Below are 16,291 nucleotides of genomic sequence, written 5' to 3' on the forward strand. Positions count from 1 at the left end.
CCGAGAAGCATATCTCCAGAGTCTCTATCCTCATCAATTATGTTGCAAAACTTGGCCAAGCATGAGGCTCCTTAATCATAGCGATCAGCTCCTTACAATTTGTCCCAAAGGTCTGGCATGTCGAGTGTTGAAGCATATTCTCCATTGCTGATCGCAGTGCTTCTACTTCTGAATGCAAGGCACATTCGCGTTGAATGTAATTTCGTGTCCCCATAAGTTGAATTTTCCCAAAACTATCCATCCAAACCCATCCACACCCGTTGAACTGTGATGTGGATGTCCATGACCCATCTAACATGCATATATTAACGAAGCTTAAGACTTGGGGTTCCTTATCACTGTGATCATGTAGCATTGGTGGCACCATCTTGTTTGCACTAAACTAGGCTTGGCATTCACTCTCTGCATAATGAACTAATTCCAATGGTTCCATGTCTATCTCTTAAAGAGTTTTTCATTTCGGGCCTTCCAAATATACCAGAATATCCAAGGATAAGGATCCATGTCTAGTTCTGGCACGACAATGATGTTCTTTCTCCAGAAGAGATAGTTTATATTAGCGTAAATACTCGGCACCGGAAAGTTATGTGAACTTATTGGAGTCGCTGATAGGGACCATGCTTGTAAAGATGGCGGGCATTCAAATATGGCATGAGTGATAGATTCTTCTGGTTCTCCACATCGTGGGTAATAGTTATCGATCACACCTCATATTACGCCGTATTAAATTCCTCGTTACTGCAACATGACATGTTATCAATTGACATATTAATTTCACCATTACTACAAGAATTTAAGGATTACTTTATCATTGTATAATTAATATAATCATAACAAGGACATAGTTTAAGCGCTAATTCTTTTACTAATAGACTAGCTTAATACCCTCACAATTGCACAGGATGAATATTATATATATAAATATTTTTTCTATATTATTATGTATTTGTATTTATTTACGTATTATCTACATAATTAAAGTAGAGTAAACACATATATCTAAACAACACATTTTTTTTTGCGATGACAAAAAAAAAATAACACATTTTGTTTATTAAAGATATTTTTTAGGTAAATAAATCAAAACAATCATTTTATTTATTTTATATGGTATATAGCTAAATTTCAATGACATGAACATAAATATATAGTATATTTTAATATAAATATTTATTATTAAAAATTCATACTTATATGATAAACACAAAATTTCAAATTTGAGATTTTTTAAAGCAAAATTTAAAATTAAAATATTAAGGTTACAATACTTTTTCAATAAAATTTGGAAAATATCATATTTAAGTATTTTCCTATGTTATATAGTTTAATTTTAAATTGTATTAATATATAATATAAATGTCTAGTAAATGAGATTTCATATTCATATGATTTATGATTATTTGTATCTTGTTATTACCAAGAAATTTAAACCATTGATTACAAAATTTTAGTGTGGGACATTTAACGATTTTAGTAATTTATAGTCATTTTAATGATTCAAAATATATCATATAAGAAAAATTTTAATTTTCTTATTATATGGTTAATGTGGTTGTTTAATATATTTTAATAATATAAAATTAAAAAGAGCTAAGATATAAAAATTGTTATCAAATATTTATTATTCATAATTATTAATTGTCATATATATGTTAGTTATAGTAGACAATTCCGTAGCTTTTATTTAAGGAAAGTTCTTTTGTATACTATTTGTCAATTTAATAGTTAGTTTAATAAAAAAATATAATATAAGTTAAGATAGACCAACCAATTTTTCAAAGAATTATGAATTTCATCTTTGTGGTGACACGTGGCTACAAAACAATGTTGTAATGTTTCTCAATTAATATATAAGAGATATGTTTATTGTAAATAATTAAAAGATCAAGATTAGTACTCAACTAATGTATATATATTTATAATGATAATAATATTAACATTTGTCCATGTAATAGACATCTAATATTTTTCGTAAATAGTCAGAAATTGTTTTTAAAGAACGTCCGAATTGGAAGTCGAATATTGGAATGAAACTCAGATAAGGTAATAACAAAATTCATATTAAGTATTCAAAATAAAAATCATCTTAAATTCATGAACATTCTTACAATTTTATTACATTTCTATATAAATTATATAAGAAAAGAAATACAGTCAAAACAACCAAAACATAGTTGTTTTTTTCCTTTCAATGAAAGTCAAAGGCTTGACTACTATTCCTATTCTTTCTTTTTAATTAACCTATTTTCTTACATTGTAGTCAATGGTTATCCCATTATATGTAGACCTATTGAATAGAAACCCAATATCTCAAAGATTTATTGGACAAGTGTCAAAAATTTATGATGATGAAAACATTTCTTGTAATATAAAAAGCACACTTCTTGTATAAGATATAGACATCTTCTGCCATTAAATATAATCTCTCTCTTTCAGTATAAATCTACAAAAGTAAAATTTGTAATGTCGGAGGCAAGTAGAACCGATGATGGCGATAGAACTCTGTTTAAGCAGCGAGAAACTTCTCAAATCAGCTCTTTTCTCAACGAATTTCCGGCGAGTGCTAATGTTCTTGTTGTCGAACCCAATTTTGTAACTTTACGTAAGATGAAAAACCTCATGATCAAATACGGCTATCAAGGTCTCTATTTCTCCGTCTCTCATTTTGATCGATAAATTTTGTTATTATTAGGGTTAGGGTTTATACTGATATCTTTTTTTTTGTTATCTAGTGACGGTTTATGCGGATGCAGAAGCAGCTCTCGCGTTTCTGAGAAACTGTGAACATGGGATTAATCTCGTGATCTGGGATTTTCATATGCCTAGAATTAATGGAATCCAAGCTCTCAAAATCATTTGTACAAAGATGGATCTGCCTGTCGTAAGTATGTAAATCGAAGATTTTTTTTTCAAATTATATTAATTAAACCAAATTTCTATTAATTAGATTAAAAAAATAATTATATATTTCGTCTTTGTGTAGTTATGTCTGATGATGACCGAAAAACATCGGTGATGCAAGCAACGGTTCATGGTGCATGCTACTATGTTATGAAACCGATTAGAAAGGAGATCATAGCCACCATATGGCAACACATTGTACGCAAGAGGATGATGTCTAAATCAGGTTTAATTCCACCGGTTCAATTAGATGTGGTTCAGAATCACGATGGTTTCAAGGAAAACAAAGATGACTCCATGCCCGTGGACCAAGGTAATAGTGAACAAAACATCAATATGATAGGAGAAAAGGCAGAAAATCTACCAATCCAATCAGATTCGGTTCAGAATAACGGTTCAGACCAAGACAACAACGATTCATGGACCAAAAGCCCATACAACAGTGAACAAAACATGGATGGAGAAGAAAGAAAGCAACCGAAGACACGGGTGGTGTGGACTAATGATCTTCAAGAGAAATTTCTCAAAGCCGTCGATATTCTTGGTGGTGCAAGAAGTAATATAACTAGTCTTAATCTGTGTTCTATCAATTTATTTATCTTCTTATTATTATCTTCTTTTATTTGGTCCTAATGATATTTTGAATGCAAATACAGAAGCTAATCCCAAGCCACTTCTCAAAATGCTGGAAGACATGAATATCAAAGGGCTCACTAGAAGACATGTGTGTAGTCATCTTCAGGTAAAAGCCAAAACTTTATCGATTCTACAATTAAATATAGGGTTTTGCGAATATTAGTAACGGAAATTCTACATTAATTATGTTGTTGTACAGAAATATCGTCTTAGTCTTGAGGGAAAAGAAATCACTCAACAGATGCAAGAGTTTGGTTGGTCCAGTGCATGTACAACTTCACCTCTCTTAGGTTTGAACAATGTTCACACTGCAACATCGTCCCTTATAAATGGTGGAGCCTCTTACCCGGTCCAGGAGAATCAGTATCAAAATGGCTACATGGAAGTGAACAACAACCACGCTGCATCATCGACCCTTATGAATGGTCGAGCTACTTACCCGGTCCAGGATAATCAGTATCAAAATGGCTACTTCGGAGTGAACAACAACCAGGTCATGACCAATACTATGCCTTATGATTTTGACCATGATCACTATTTGCAGAAGCAGAAGCCTGAAAAAGCTTCCAGCATCGATATACCGGAGGATCTCGGACTGGCGTATACTATGCCTCGTTTGCCCTATAATCTTGGCCATGGGAACCATCTCCAGCATGAACAACAACATCAGCTTTCTCATCAATGGAATAACGTGATGAGTAACAATGAACCGGAACTACCTTCCAGCAATGGTGTAACGGGCGTTGGGGGGACTTATCCAAGTTTACCGTATGACCCAAACGAGTTCTATAATTATAATCAGTAATTTGGCTGTTTCTTTAATTACTAATCATGCGTAGGAGATTATTTGGTTTCTTGGAAGTGTTATGATTTGTGAGAGAATCATCAGTGACATGAAGAAAAGGAAGGGAACGAGAGCATGCATGTGACTTGTTTTGTGAATCGCAAGAAGATTAGTTAGTTATTATATTCTATGGAACTCATTTCAAAACCGTCTCAATGTATTTCATTTTTCTTATATAAATTTGTTGTTTTATGGATAATTCTGTTTTTTTAATAAATAACTTGTTTCCAATTTAAAATCAGTAAGATGCGCGTGAGTTAATTCCATTATAGGGAATTTAGTTAAAGAGAACAAATAGAATGCCATAGATCAGATGCACGTAATTAAAGTTATAGATATTTTCTTATAGTTTATTAAATCTACTGGATTTTGAAGCTTAAATATAATATCATTCAGATGATTAAATGATAATGAAATCCTAGAAAAAAAATGGTATATATTTGCCTCAGAGCACCATTATCGGTTTGAACCCATACAACTTTCTTTAAAAAAAAAGATATTGCTATTATAATTATTTTATTTATGTTTGGATTTTATTACACCAATGAAATATTCCTAGAGTGACATCTGTGTATTTTCATTATCAACGGGTTCTTAAAACATATCTGTAAAGAAATTTTATGCTCTTCTCTCTCCTATTTTAACTATTTTTCATTTATTTTAAAAGATAAAAACTCTCCATAAACCTGCTATTGGAGGCTTGGAGCTGCTCTCAGTTTCTTTATCTCTGGTAGCGATTTCATTTAGGTTGGAATCTGTGCAAGGGCTTGACTGGATGCGAGTGGTAACAATTTTTGCCGTTTCCGGTTGAGGGTAATTGCAGAAAAATAAATAAAAATAATTCTTATAGAAAAACTGTATAAATAGATAATCAAAAAAATTTAGTTTGAATTTACACTGAGATAATATAAATACTTATATGTATATGATATTTTTATTTATTTTATAAAACTTTAAAACAAAAATGTGCTATAATTTTTAGACATTAATATATATATATATATATATATATATATATATATATATCATATACATATAAGTATTTAGAAGGTTTCAATGGATTAATGGGAGCAATAAATACTTAGAGTAGCTCATCCACTCTACACGTGGATTTCGAAGCATTATTTGGGCGATAGAATGCAAGAAGAATCTCCGACAATTTCATGTGACGTTTGCGACATATTGTTCATAGTTGATAAAGATGATTTTAGAACCATAAAAATAGCCTTCATTTGCAACCTACCTAAAAGAAATTCAGGGGATGAAGGAAAGTTTCATTACTTTTGTAACTACGCACGTTCCTAGGAATTAAAACATAAAAGTAGATAATCTTACATGTATTACTAACAAACAACTGTCCCATTTAGTCTTTATTGACACTGAATCTTCTGTTTTGTTAACAGAGTCAGACAAAAAATAATTTACTATTAATAGTGTGAATTCTAGTGGAAGGAAATATTTCTGCTGTGGTTTCAAAAGACATAGTGTTGTCCATCTACTTATGATCTCATTCCCATCTGTATTCCATCTATGTTTTGCCCAGTTATCATAATAGAATCTTTAGAGGAAAACAACATACACAGAAAGATAATAACTTCAGAAAAAAAGACGAGCCTTGATGTTTAAAACACAGAGGTTATGAACAAGTTTACCATTGTCATTTTATTAAGAAAAAGTTTGATATCGAACTCTTTTTTATCAAGCTAATATGTCGATAGTCTGTTTACATGTGTCTTTTACACTCTTTATTTTTTGTCATACATGTCTTTTTTTTACAACAAAATGTCATTCTAATATTCATGCTTGAGGTGGTATAGGTAACCATACCGGAATAGAATAACCAACAAAACAAATGTCTCCATGAAAGGATCTCGCTGTCCTAGCTATATGATCTGCAGTTCCATTTTGTCCTAGCTAAATGATCTGCAGTTCCATTCTGTCTTCTAGGAATATAGGTGATCTCAAAGTTTTGAAATCTGCTCTTGAGTTCTTAAATCTCCTTCGACTCTTTCAAATAGCTCGACCATGACTCAGGGTCTCCCACCATTGTTGTTACATCTTTTCAGTCTGTCTCAAAGCATTAGTACATCGAATGATGCAGCATGCTACATCTCATTAACAACATATTTTCACCACAAAAAATAACAATGTTACATCTCACACTTTTCTCATATATTACTTTCTCATCTTGGATTCACTTGCATATTTTGTTATCTATCTATAACATTACATTTAATATCATAATTCGGTAATTTTCTCATATTGGTGATTTCATTAACTTTGTATTTTCTTTGAGGGATTATTGGGTCATCAACGAAATCAATAAATATTCTCTTTGAATATTCGTTGTTTAAAAGTTTGATGGGAATCAATAATTTGAGTGTAGAATATGGAAATGTTTTAATTTGATAACCTGTGACCATTAAGATTTCCTGTAATATTTAGTTATTAAAGGTGCAGCTGTGACCCTACAACAAGATCACACCGCCCAACTGAGACCACTCGACCGATCTCATCCACATAAAAACTTGAAAATCATTTTTGTCTAAACAAACTAAAATTATAATATTGAACAATAAATTTTTTAAAATTATGTTAATTTATATATTATTTTATAATACCATATGATAATAAAAATAATATGAATGTGTTATTACTTATAAATAATAACATTCCATATATTATACTTTATTATTTAATAAAATTAATTTTAGATGCTTAAACCTCTTATAATAATGTAGAGTTTTAGTTAGGCTTTCTAGACATTACAAGTTGATTTACTGTTTGTTTAGCTTCTAAAACTTTCCTGGACACTAGATTTTTCTGTGTGAAAATAGGTTAAATTGTGTCTAAGGAAACAAATTTCCGGTTTTAAAAATCACAGATGTTGATAGTCAATATATATAAGAAAATTTAAAAATAATTAATGGAGTGAAATTTGTTTTATTTGTTAAATATAATTATCTTATTCTAATATTAATATTGTTGCAATCCTAAATAAGATAGTGCCAATACAGAAAAATCACATTAGCATAGAAAATACAATAAATCTGAAAGATTAAAGTAAAACTAAGATAAATTTTTGTTTGTTTGTTTTGTAATATATACAGAAAAATATTTAACACTGTGAGTTATTGGCGCCATTCAAAGTAATTTACTGGAAACATGCATGATAAGATGACAATTAGACATGAATTCATTAAGCAATATTTTTTAAACTCAAACACTTATTTCTGGTTAACACATTGTCATGGCACCAACAACCATGTTTAACAATCTAAGATACTAAACTGTCGCTTGATTGTAGATGTCTAAACACACATTTATGTCCAAGTTTGATAAGTTGAAAAATTTATCTTAGTATCAGTTTTTGTTGGCGAAGGACAATTTGTTCATCAATATTTTCTTGCATTAACAATTTGAACACTATAGGTCAAGATACAACAATAAAATTTAAAACATAGGAATAGATGTTTCCCTTTTCTCAAAAACCATAAATATCAAGTGATGAATTCTACTGAACCCCTAAAAACTAAAATGAAATTACTTAAACATAATTACAAAGAAAAAATACATATTTACAAATGAGAGAGTTTAGAAATATTCACTAAATTTTCCCGAAGAAGGTTCGAATAAAATTCTCAATAAATCTACAAAGAGAAAATTGTTAAAGTTTGAGTTAAAAATATAGCGTATGATGAAAAATTAGACTCAAAATGGCTATAAATAAGTACCCTCTCTGTTTCATAAGCAAATATAATATATATATATATATATATATATATATTAAATTTAATATTAATTACAAAAGCATTTATTTTATAAATAATTTAATTTATCTCAAATAATATTGATTAAATAAATGTAATTATTTCTCTGTTAATTGGTTGTAGATTTTAATACTTGTTTCTTTGTCAATTTCTCTCTAATCTTAAAGCATTTTTGCATATTCTCAAAAGAAGATATGAAAATTCTAAATACATTAAAACATCAAGAAATTAAAATAAAATTTAAATTAGTATCCCCATATGAATGAAGTACCGTTGCTTCGTCATTACATGGTGGCGCGTGATGGACCAAGATGTATGAAGACAAAAACTTACGGATTGCAGCCTAGGGATGTGTAATGGGTGATGACCCAGTGTAGGATGTTTATAAAGTGATCATCCAAAGGCGATGGTGTTGATGATGTTTCTTTACCTACTAAGATCTTAGCCTTGGTGGTTTCTGGTTTAGAATATATATATGAATGAGTTGTGAAAGACGGGTAATATGGAAGTTATTTTTAAGATGTGATTTCATAAGGATGGAGTATAATCAATGTGTGGTACTAGTACTTGTTTGAGAATGATTATGCATTGTTATGATTGCACATGTGTATGATTGATTGACTGGTAGTGGTTCTACATTCACTGAGTAACTTGTTACTCATGATTCATTCGTGTGCCATTAGTCGGGAAACCTTTTCATTGGGCTTGAAGGAACAGTGAAACCAGCGGTCGTATTTTGTTATCCTTGCAAAGTCGATTTTTTGTCTATTTAAGGTGAAACGTTGTTGGGAAATATGCCTTAGGTTAAAATTATAACCGGTTTGTAACATGGTTTAAATAAATATATAATGTGTAAACAATGTTTGTAAATGAAGAGTTTTCATATGATATTAGTCCTTGTACGGGACGAACTAACTATCGGGTATTACTTGGTCGGGTTGAAAATCATAGAGTGATATCTGATAAGAGCGTTGGTGTTCTCGGGTTGCTAGTGCAAGGCGATCAAAAGTATTCTGAGAACCTTAGGTCTGATTTCAGGAAACAACGATCGTGTCATTTAATGTCAACTACTAGCGGGTGTGAAAATACCAGCATGTCTATAAAACAACCTACCACCCTTCATCTTATAGCCCGCCTTTTCGAAACTTCTATAAAACATTTCCTTTAACGTCTTCATGATATTTTCATCTGCATCAATATCCTCAAAAAACTCTTGCATTTTCATATTAGATGCCACTGTCAACTCACTAAAAAGCTCCACAGACGTAAACTGCTTATCAGACATGATTCTTGACAATCTGTCTGCTACTTTATTCTCCACTCTAACCGTATAAAGAATCTCGAAGTCATATCCCAATAATTTGGTGAGTCAATTCTAGTAATCCATAGACACATCTCTCTGATCCGACATTATTTTTGGACTTTTTTGATTTGTATAAATGGTAAATCTGTGTCCCATCAGATAGTGTTTCCACTTCTCCACAGCCATAACAATATCCATCATCTCCCATTCATATACCAGTTTGATATGTTCTCTGTTTGCCATTCCTCGACTAAAATATGAAATAAGACATTGGTCTTGCGTTAAAAAAACTCCAAACATGTACCCCCCCCAGAGCATCTGATTCAACCACAAACTCTTTGGTGAAATTTGGCAAGTCCAATACAAAGAAAGTGATCATGTATTGTTTCAATTCTGGAAAAGCCATTTGTGTTTTATTATCCCAATCAAAAAAATTCTTCTTTAGCAACTCAGTCAGCACTTTGCTATTACCCCATAAGACTTGATAAATAGTCTATAGTAATATGTGAGGCCCAAAAACACTTTTTCAATTTCACTATTTTTGGAACTGGCAAATTACTAATAACACTAGGTAATAACCCGCGCGGAATGTGATTATTAGTTTCGTTATTTTTTTAATAATGAGACATTAATCTGTTTAATCTGGATATCGGTTTGGTTTTAGGTTGTTTTTGGTTTTTAATCTCCTAAAATATACCTATCATTTTAAATCAATATTTATTTCGTTTGTTCGGTTAAAATGTTTGATGTTTTTGTTTTTTTTTTCTGTGATAATCAAAAATTACTATTATTTGTTTGTTTTCATGTTATGAATCTTAGATAGTCGTGATGTCTAACCAATGGTTTCATATTATAGTTTCTAAATGGATAATAGTTAAAAAAAGAAAAAAAATTATTAAGACAAATCATTTTACGAAAACTTTCGTCGATAGTGAAAGAAACATTAAGAAAAAGAATATTTTAACTTCCAAAAAAAAACAGATATTTCAGTTGTCGTAAATACTTAGTTATAAGGTGCTCACGTCAATGTGCACATATATGTGTATGTAAAAGTATATAAAGATGGTTGATAAATATATAAAGATACTGTTAATTAATATTAAATGACATTTTTTCAAAATAATACATGAAAAATAAAATTCTTAAAATGAAATTATTTAAAAACAAAAAATATTTTAAAATTTATATAAACTATAATATATAACTTATATATAATTTTTTAAAATATATGTGTATATATGCATATAACAGATCAAATTGGATATCTGTTCCTATAAATATTGATATTTGGGATTTTTTTTACGGATATTGCATTTTAGTATTTGATTTGCTGCGTAGAGTAACAAATATCCGGATTTTTTGGTTCGAATCAAAACGGATAACAAATCGAATCAAAATTTATGAATAATTTTTCCAGCTCTAGTCGTAAAAAGTAAAAATAACGTAAAGAAGAACCATGCATATGAGTTTTATATTAAAAAAGTAAAATAAATAGTGTGAACATATTTATGTAGAGTTTGGCTGAAAAGCTCTCTACATGTGACATGTGTCCATTTTAGTGTGAACGCATTTATTACAATGCTTCTATACGTGACATGTGTCCAGTTTAGTGTGAACGCATTTATTACAGTGCTTCTCCTTTAATATATAAAGTATTTTTCTTCTCGAAATATGTTACTACTCCTTCTGCAGAGATGATATACCCCCAAATAATCAACCATTTGCTGACCCAATGAATATTTCTTTAGCGAACAGTTGAAGCTTGACCAGAAACTCCATAACCAGTCTTAAGTGAATAACATGTTCTTCAGTGAACCATTGCACATTATTATATAATATACCATGGAATTTACCATTTTTAAGCCATGGTATAGGTCATTTTTGAGCTTTATTATCCATTTCAAATATTTTTTACATCGTTTTCAGGTCTAAGTACATTTTGGAACACTTTGGAGATTATGGAGAAAACTAGAGCTTAAAGTGATGACAAGCCATAGTTGTCCAGAAAGTGGAGACATGACTTGATGTAAGCGTCAAATGATGCCACCTTGGTGTGGATCGATGTTGTTGAGAACTAGGAAAGCTGACCAACTTTATGAAATTTCACTTTTGCCCATAAGTCTCCTTATTTTCAAAGAAAGCCTTGGACGTGTTTAACCTATATTAGTTTATTTTCCGGTCATTGTTTAGGCTACTCTTCATTTTTGGATAGCAGATATTAGGATTGGAGATGGAGATCTGAACTCATTTAGAGAGAAGATTTTTAACTCTCTTGTTACACAATTCTATTTATGCAATTTATTCAGATATATATATATATATATATCTGAATAAATTGCATAAATAGAATTGCGTAACAAGAGAGTTAAAAATCTTCTCTCTAAATGAGTTCAGATCTATATATATATATGATGTTCTTTATGAATATGTCTAAGTAATCCATTTTGTTAGATTTAGGGTCTTTCAAGGGTCATCAAATAGATTGTTAAAGTGATAGAATTTCTAGGAAAATCAATTAGTTCTTGATCAGGCTGATCTAAACACTTAGTTTAGGATTGATAATCTTAAGCCAAGATCTTAGGATAATTGAGACATGCGAGAGCATGGTCAATTATCTGAACGAAGCTTAGATGAACTAAACTATTATACACAGCGAGAGTTGATCTAAGTGTTTAGTGAGCATATCAAACTTGAGTTTAATGCTTGTCCGAAGTAATTGAATTCGCACCAAGATTTGAGATTCTAAGTTAAGACATTAGATAATCGTTGTAGCGAGAGTTGAATGGTTCTTATATGAGTTTGAGTTTGAGAATGGTTCTTTAATAATCCTTGATAATCCATTAGTTTGTATTTCTGATGTACATGCGAGTTTCCCTAAGTCTAGCACCCCTCATTCTGATCACTTACAACCGAACTATTTATTATTTTTGTTTATTGTATTATATCACTACTGTCTAGCTTAACTAGAAAACCAAAGTGGATTCGATCCCTACGATCTCTCATTTTAGAGTGTTGCTCAAGGATAATTTGAGCATATTAGTATATCATCAAAGAATACTAATACAAACTTAAGCAATAGACGTAGAAAAATCTCATTCAAAAGAGATTGAAACATTGATGGAGCATTGCATAATCCAAAATGCATCCATGTGAACTCATGCTGGACACTATGAGTTCTGAAACCCGTTTTTCTATATCAGATTTCTCTATCCTGATTTGGTGATATCTTGATCTTAAAGACAGTTTAGATAATACTTTTGCACCTTAATTCTAATTTTGTCCAACAACTGATCTATAACAGGATTAGGGAACTTGTCCGTAATTACTACTTATTCACACCCTATAATCCTGAAGAAATACCCAAGATGAGTCTTTCTTTTTTACAAATAGAACTGGACTCGCAAAGGGACTCCTACTATGGTGCATAACACCAGACTGTATGATCTGACCCACCATATTCCCCATTGCACCCATGTGGAAATGAGGATAACAATATGGATGCATACCAATGTTAGGCAATAGTCTACTAGTATGCTCATGTCCTCGTCTAGGAGGTAACTGAGTCGGTTATACAAACACATGTACAAATTATTCCAAGATACAACTGATAGGAGACAATATAACATCAGTTCTTGAACTCATAACTTCAGCATTTGCAATTATCATTTTTTACAAGATAACATTTTTTACACTCGATTGACAAATATCATTTTAATGTCTTCTTCTCATGCCTATTCATAAAGGAAATTTGTGTCTTTCCCAATCAAGTTCACACCTTCCAAGTGTTCTTAACCACTGCACTCCCAAAATGACGCCCACACTTCCTGGTTTCAGTATCAAAAAAACAGTCACAATTACCGCAGATTTCAATACTAATGACATTTACTTACAAATCCCTGACTATGAAATGTAACCCCAATACCCACCAGTACCTTCATTGTTTATTATGTGTTGTGTTTGTGATGAGCTTTCTGAACCACTAATGGTGAAATAAAATTGTTGGTTGCCCATATTGTCTATCATTACCAACACCATGGTTCTCCCAATCAAATCCCACAGCTTGGTTGTCTCAGGTGACCATCATCCCATAAAACTGTATAAGGATAGTTTCATCACTTCTGCTACCGCAATGTTAATATCTTCTAATAAATCATGAAACTCCTAGTCTCCAAACTCCATATCACCCTCGGTAAGAACCAGAAATGCTTGCAACTCTTTGTTCTTGCAAAGTTGAGTTTTGGACCACATTCATCACATTTATAATACCTGCCATTCTTCTTCTTAATACGTACTCAGATTCTGCCAATCTAAGTTTACCATCACATGTTTTGTGTCCTTGAGTTTGTATTTATGTCCCACGGTTTCCCTGATCCTTGTCCATTGTCCAAATCTGGACCTACTCTTCTAATTGTTATGTTGGATATAAATATTGATAGGCCCTAGATTTTACCACTTTTAGGCCATATATACCATTTTAAAGAGTATTTATTATGCATTAGAGAATGTTTTAGGTCATTTACAGGTATAAGTGTGTTTTGGAGCACTTTGAAGAATATGGAACAAAATGGCGCTTAAAAAGAAAAAAATACGTAGCTGTGAATAAAGTTGAGTCGGGAGACAAGTTGTTGAGTGTCGACGCCTCCTTGGCATCGATTGACGGTGATGTGAAATGGCAAAGTTGACCATACTTTCAAGATTTGCACTTTTGCCCAGAAGTTTTCTTATTTGCAAAGAAGCTCATGGACATGTTTAACATATATTATTTATTTCCAGTCACTGTTTAGGCAAAACTTTATTATTTTTAGAGAGAGATTTTGGAGAGAAGATCAGAACTCCGTCAGAGATTGATTGAAACTCATGTATTTCTTGCCCTCAGTCTATTATGCATTTTATTCTGTTTATGATTATGTTTTTTAATCATGTGTGAGTAATCCATTTGTTAGATCTAGGGATTTTATATGGTTCTAATGAACTTGTGATTGATAGATCTGCTAGGGTACTCTATTGTCTTTTTTCATCAGGATTGTTCTTACTGCTTGTTATTACAATAACTAGGAAGTTGATCTTAGGATAATTGGAATAAAACGAGAGTGTGACTGATTTCCTGATCTGAATCATGCTGAGCTAGGTTGCTAGACAAAACGAGAGTTTACCTAATTATCTTAGTGAACATATCGAATTGAATCGTTAATGCCTGTCTAGAGAAATTGGTCGCGCAACGAGAGTTAACCTTCGAGGATCTAGACATAAACAATTTATCGTGGCGAGAGTTGTAAACATGATAATTGAATTCGATTTCTAGGACTGATCTTAATAAACCCGTAGCAACCATTTATTTGAGTTTTCATTGCATGTTTGATGTCCTGGATCTAGCTTTTTCTCCATCGGTTTAGAAACCAATTCTATTGTTCTGTGTGATTTACTTTTTTCTATTATTTTTTTCTAATTTTACCAATAACTGATAGTATATTGTGTGATCCACGCTCCATGTGGATTTGACCCCCAAGTAATACAATCGACCTTTTATTTGACATAGTGCTCTTGGAATAGTTTGAGTATATCAAGCATTACAAAATGTAACACTATGTACCTGACTTAACGACTGACTGTCAAAGCTCTTTCCTCCAGTAATTTAACGACATAATTCACTCCCTTCCATTTTCATCACTGCCACAATCTAGTTAGGTAATCCAACCTTTCATTTTAGTACCTACTTCATCTCTATTTTCAACCCACTGAAGAATATGTATTCCAAAATTTCCCTCTTTAAAATGTACTTGAGTCGCCAACTCCTGAAATTCTCGTACATATTAAGCAATTGTTCTGGTTTGTTGAATATCAAAACGCCTTTTCCCATAGTATTCTCATACGACTATAAATCTTGCCAGCATCCTCTTCTTTGACTCTCTAGCTCTCAGTGACCTCTTTCTGATTTTTGATAAAAGAAGGGACTTGACAACTTACGAGATATACCTCCAAATGGTCGAAACCTACAGTGAACAAGTCTGAGACCTTCTTTCAGAAAATTCCTCCTGCACAAGATATACCTTTCGTGAGTCCCAAAACTTTAATTTACATTACCATTCCTGTTTTGTTACCTTTCTCACATAGGCTGACCCAAAGTTCTTAAGTTCTCTTGACTATACGCATTTCGCACATTAGATATTCAGACTTGCTCCAGCGGGGACAATGGCTTGAGTCTTCCTAATGCTACAATGCATTCTGTGAACTATAACATGGATGTACTTCAGCAGATGGAGTTTGATGAGGTGAATAGGGCTGTTATTTTCACGTCCATGAAAAATCGAAGTCATTGGTCTCACAAGTTCTCTTACATAACTATAAACTACACGGTGTCAAAATCAAATAGTTACTGTTATATGATCTAACTTCATTGTATTTTTATGGTGCACGTATGTGGGAAAGACACATCTAGAGGTACCATCCGAAGTTCCTTGCATCTGTTGAATCTTGCACGGAGTGCAACAGTAGATAAATCAGACGTTACAGGAGACAGACTCAAGGAAGCACAATATCGAAACAAATCTGTTTCTTTTCTAGGTGATGTGATTTCTGCATTGGGATCAGAAGAATTCTCCAATCCACACCGAAACAGCAAGCTGAATCTTCTACTCCAAGACGCATTAGGTACTAATATGAATAATTTCTTCTTTGTTTTGTGAACAAGCAATATTAAGTGCTTTTCTGTCATGTCTTTATTTAAGGTGGTCAAGCCAAAACACGGATGTTTGCTCACTTGAGTCCTGAGGAAGACTTTTGGATAAACAATTAGTACTTTAAAATTTGCACACAGAGTTTCCATAGTGGAAGTTGGCG

At 31.9% G+C, this 16,291-nt stretch overlaps 1 protein-coding gene across 1 annotated transcript; it reads left to right on the forward strand.

Moving 5' to 3' along the window:
• The first annotated feature begins 1,924 nt into the window (after positions 1-1,924).
• On the forward strand, positions 1,925-5,047 carry LOC125609225 (putative two-component response regulator ARR19). Its single transcript, XM_048780367.1, has 5 exons — positions 1,925-2,641; positions 2,733-2,885; positions 2,984-3,457; positions 3,558-3,643; positions 3,737-5,047. The coding sequence occupies exons 1-5, from the start codon at positions 2,464-2,466 to the stop codon at positions 4,340-4,342; spliced, it is 1,497 nt and encodes a 498-aa protein (XP_048636324.1). The 5' UTR covers positions 1,925-2,463; the 3' UTR covers positions 4,343-5,047.
• The last annotated feature ends 11,244 nt before the right edge of the window (positions 5,048-16,291 follow it).

Source organism: Brassica napus, chromosome A5 (genome assembly GCF_020379485.1).
Source record: "Brassica napus cultivar Da-Ae chromosome A5, Da-Ae, whole genome shotgun sequence".
Classification (NCBI taxonomy): Eukaryota; Viridiplantae; Streptophyta; class Magnoliopsida; order Brassicales; family Brassicaceae; genus Brassica; species Brassica napus.

Coding starts and splice junctions, on each gene's coding strand:
- LOC125609225 (XM_048780367.1), top strand. CDS start 2,464: ATGTCGGAGGCAAGTAGAACCGATGATGGCGATAGAACTCTGTTTAAG. Junction 2,886..2,983: donor GATGGATCTGCCTGTCGTAA/GTATGTAAATCG, acceptor GTCTTTGTGTAG/TTATGTCTGATGATGACCGA. Junction 3,458..3,557: donor TATTCTTGGTGGTGCAAGAA/GTAATATAACTA, acceptor ATGCAAATACAG/AAGCTAATCCCAAGCCACTT.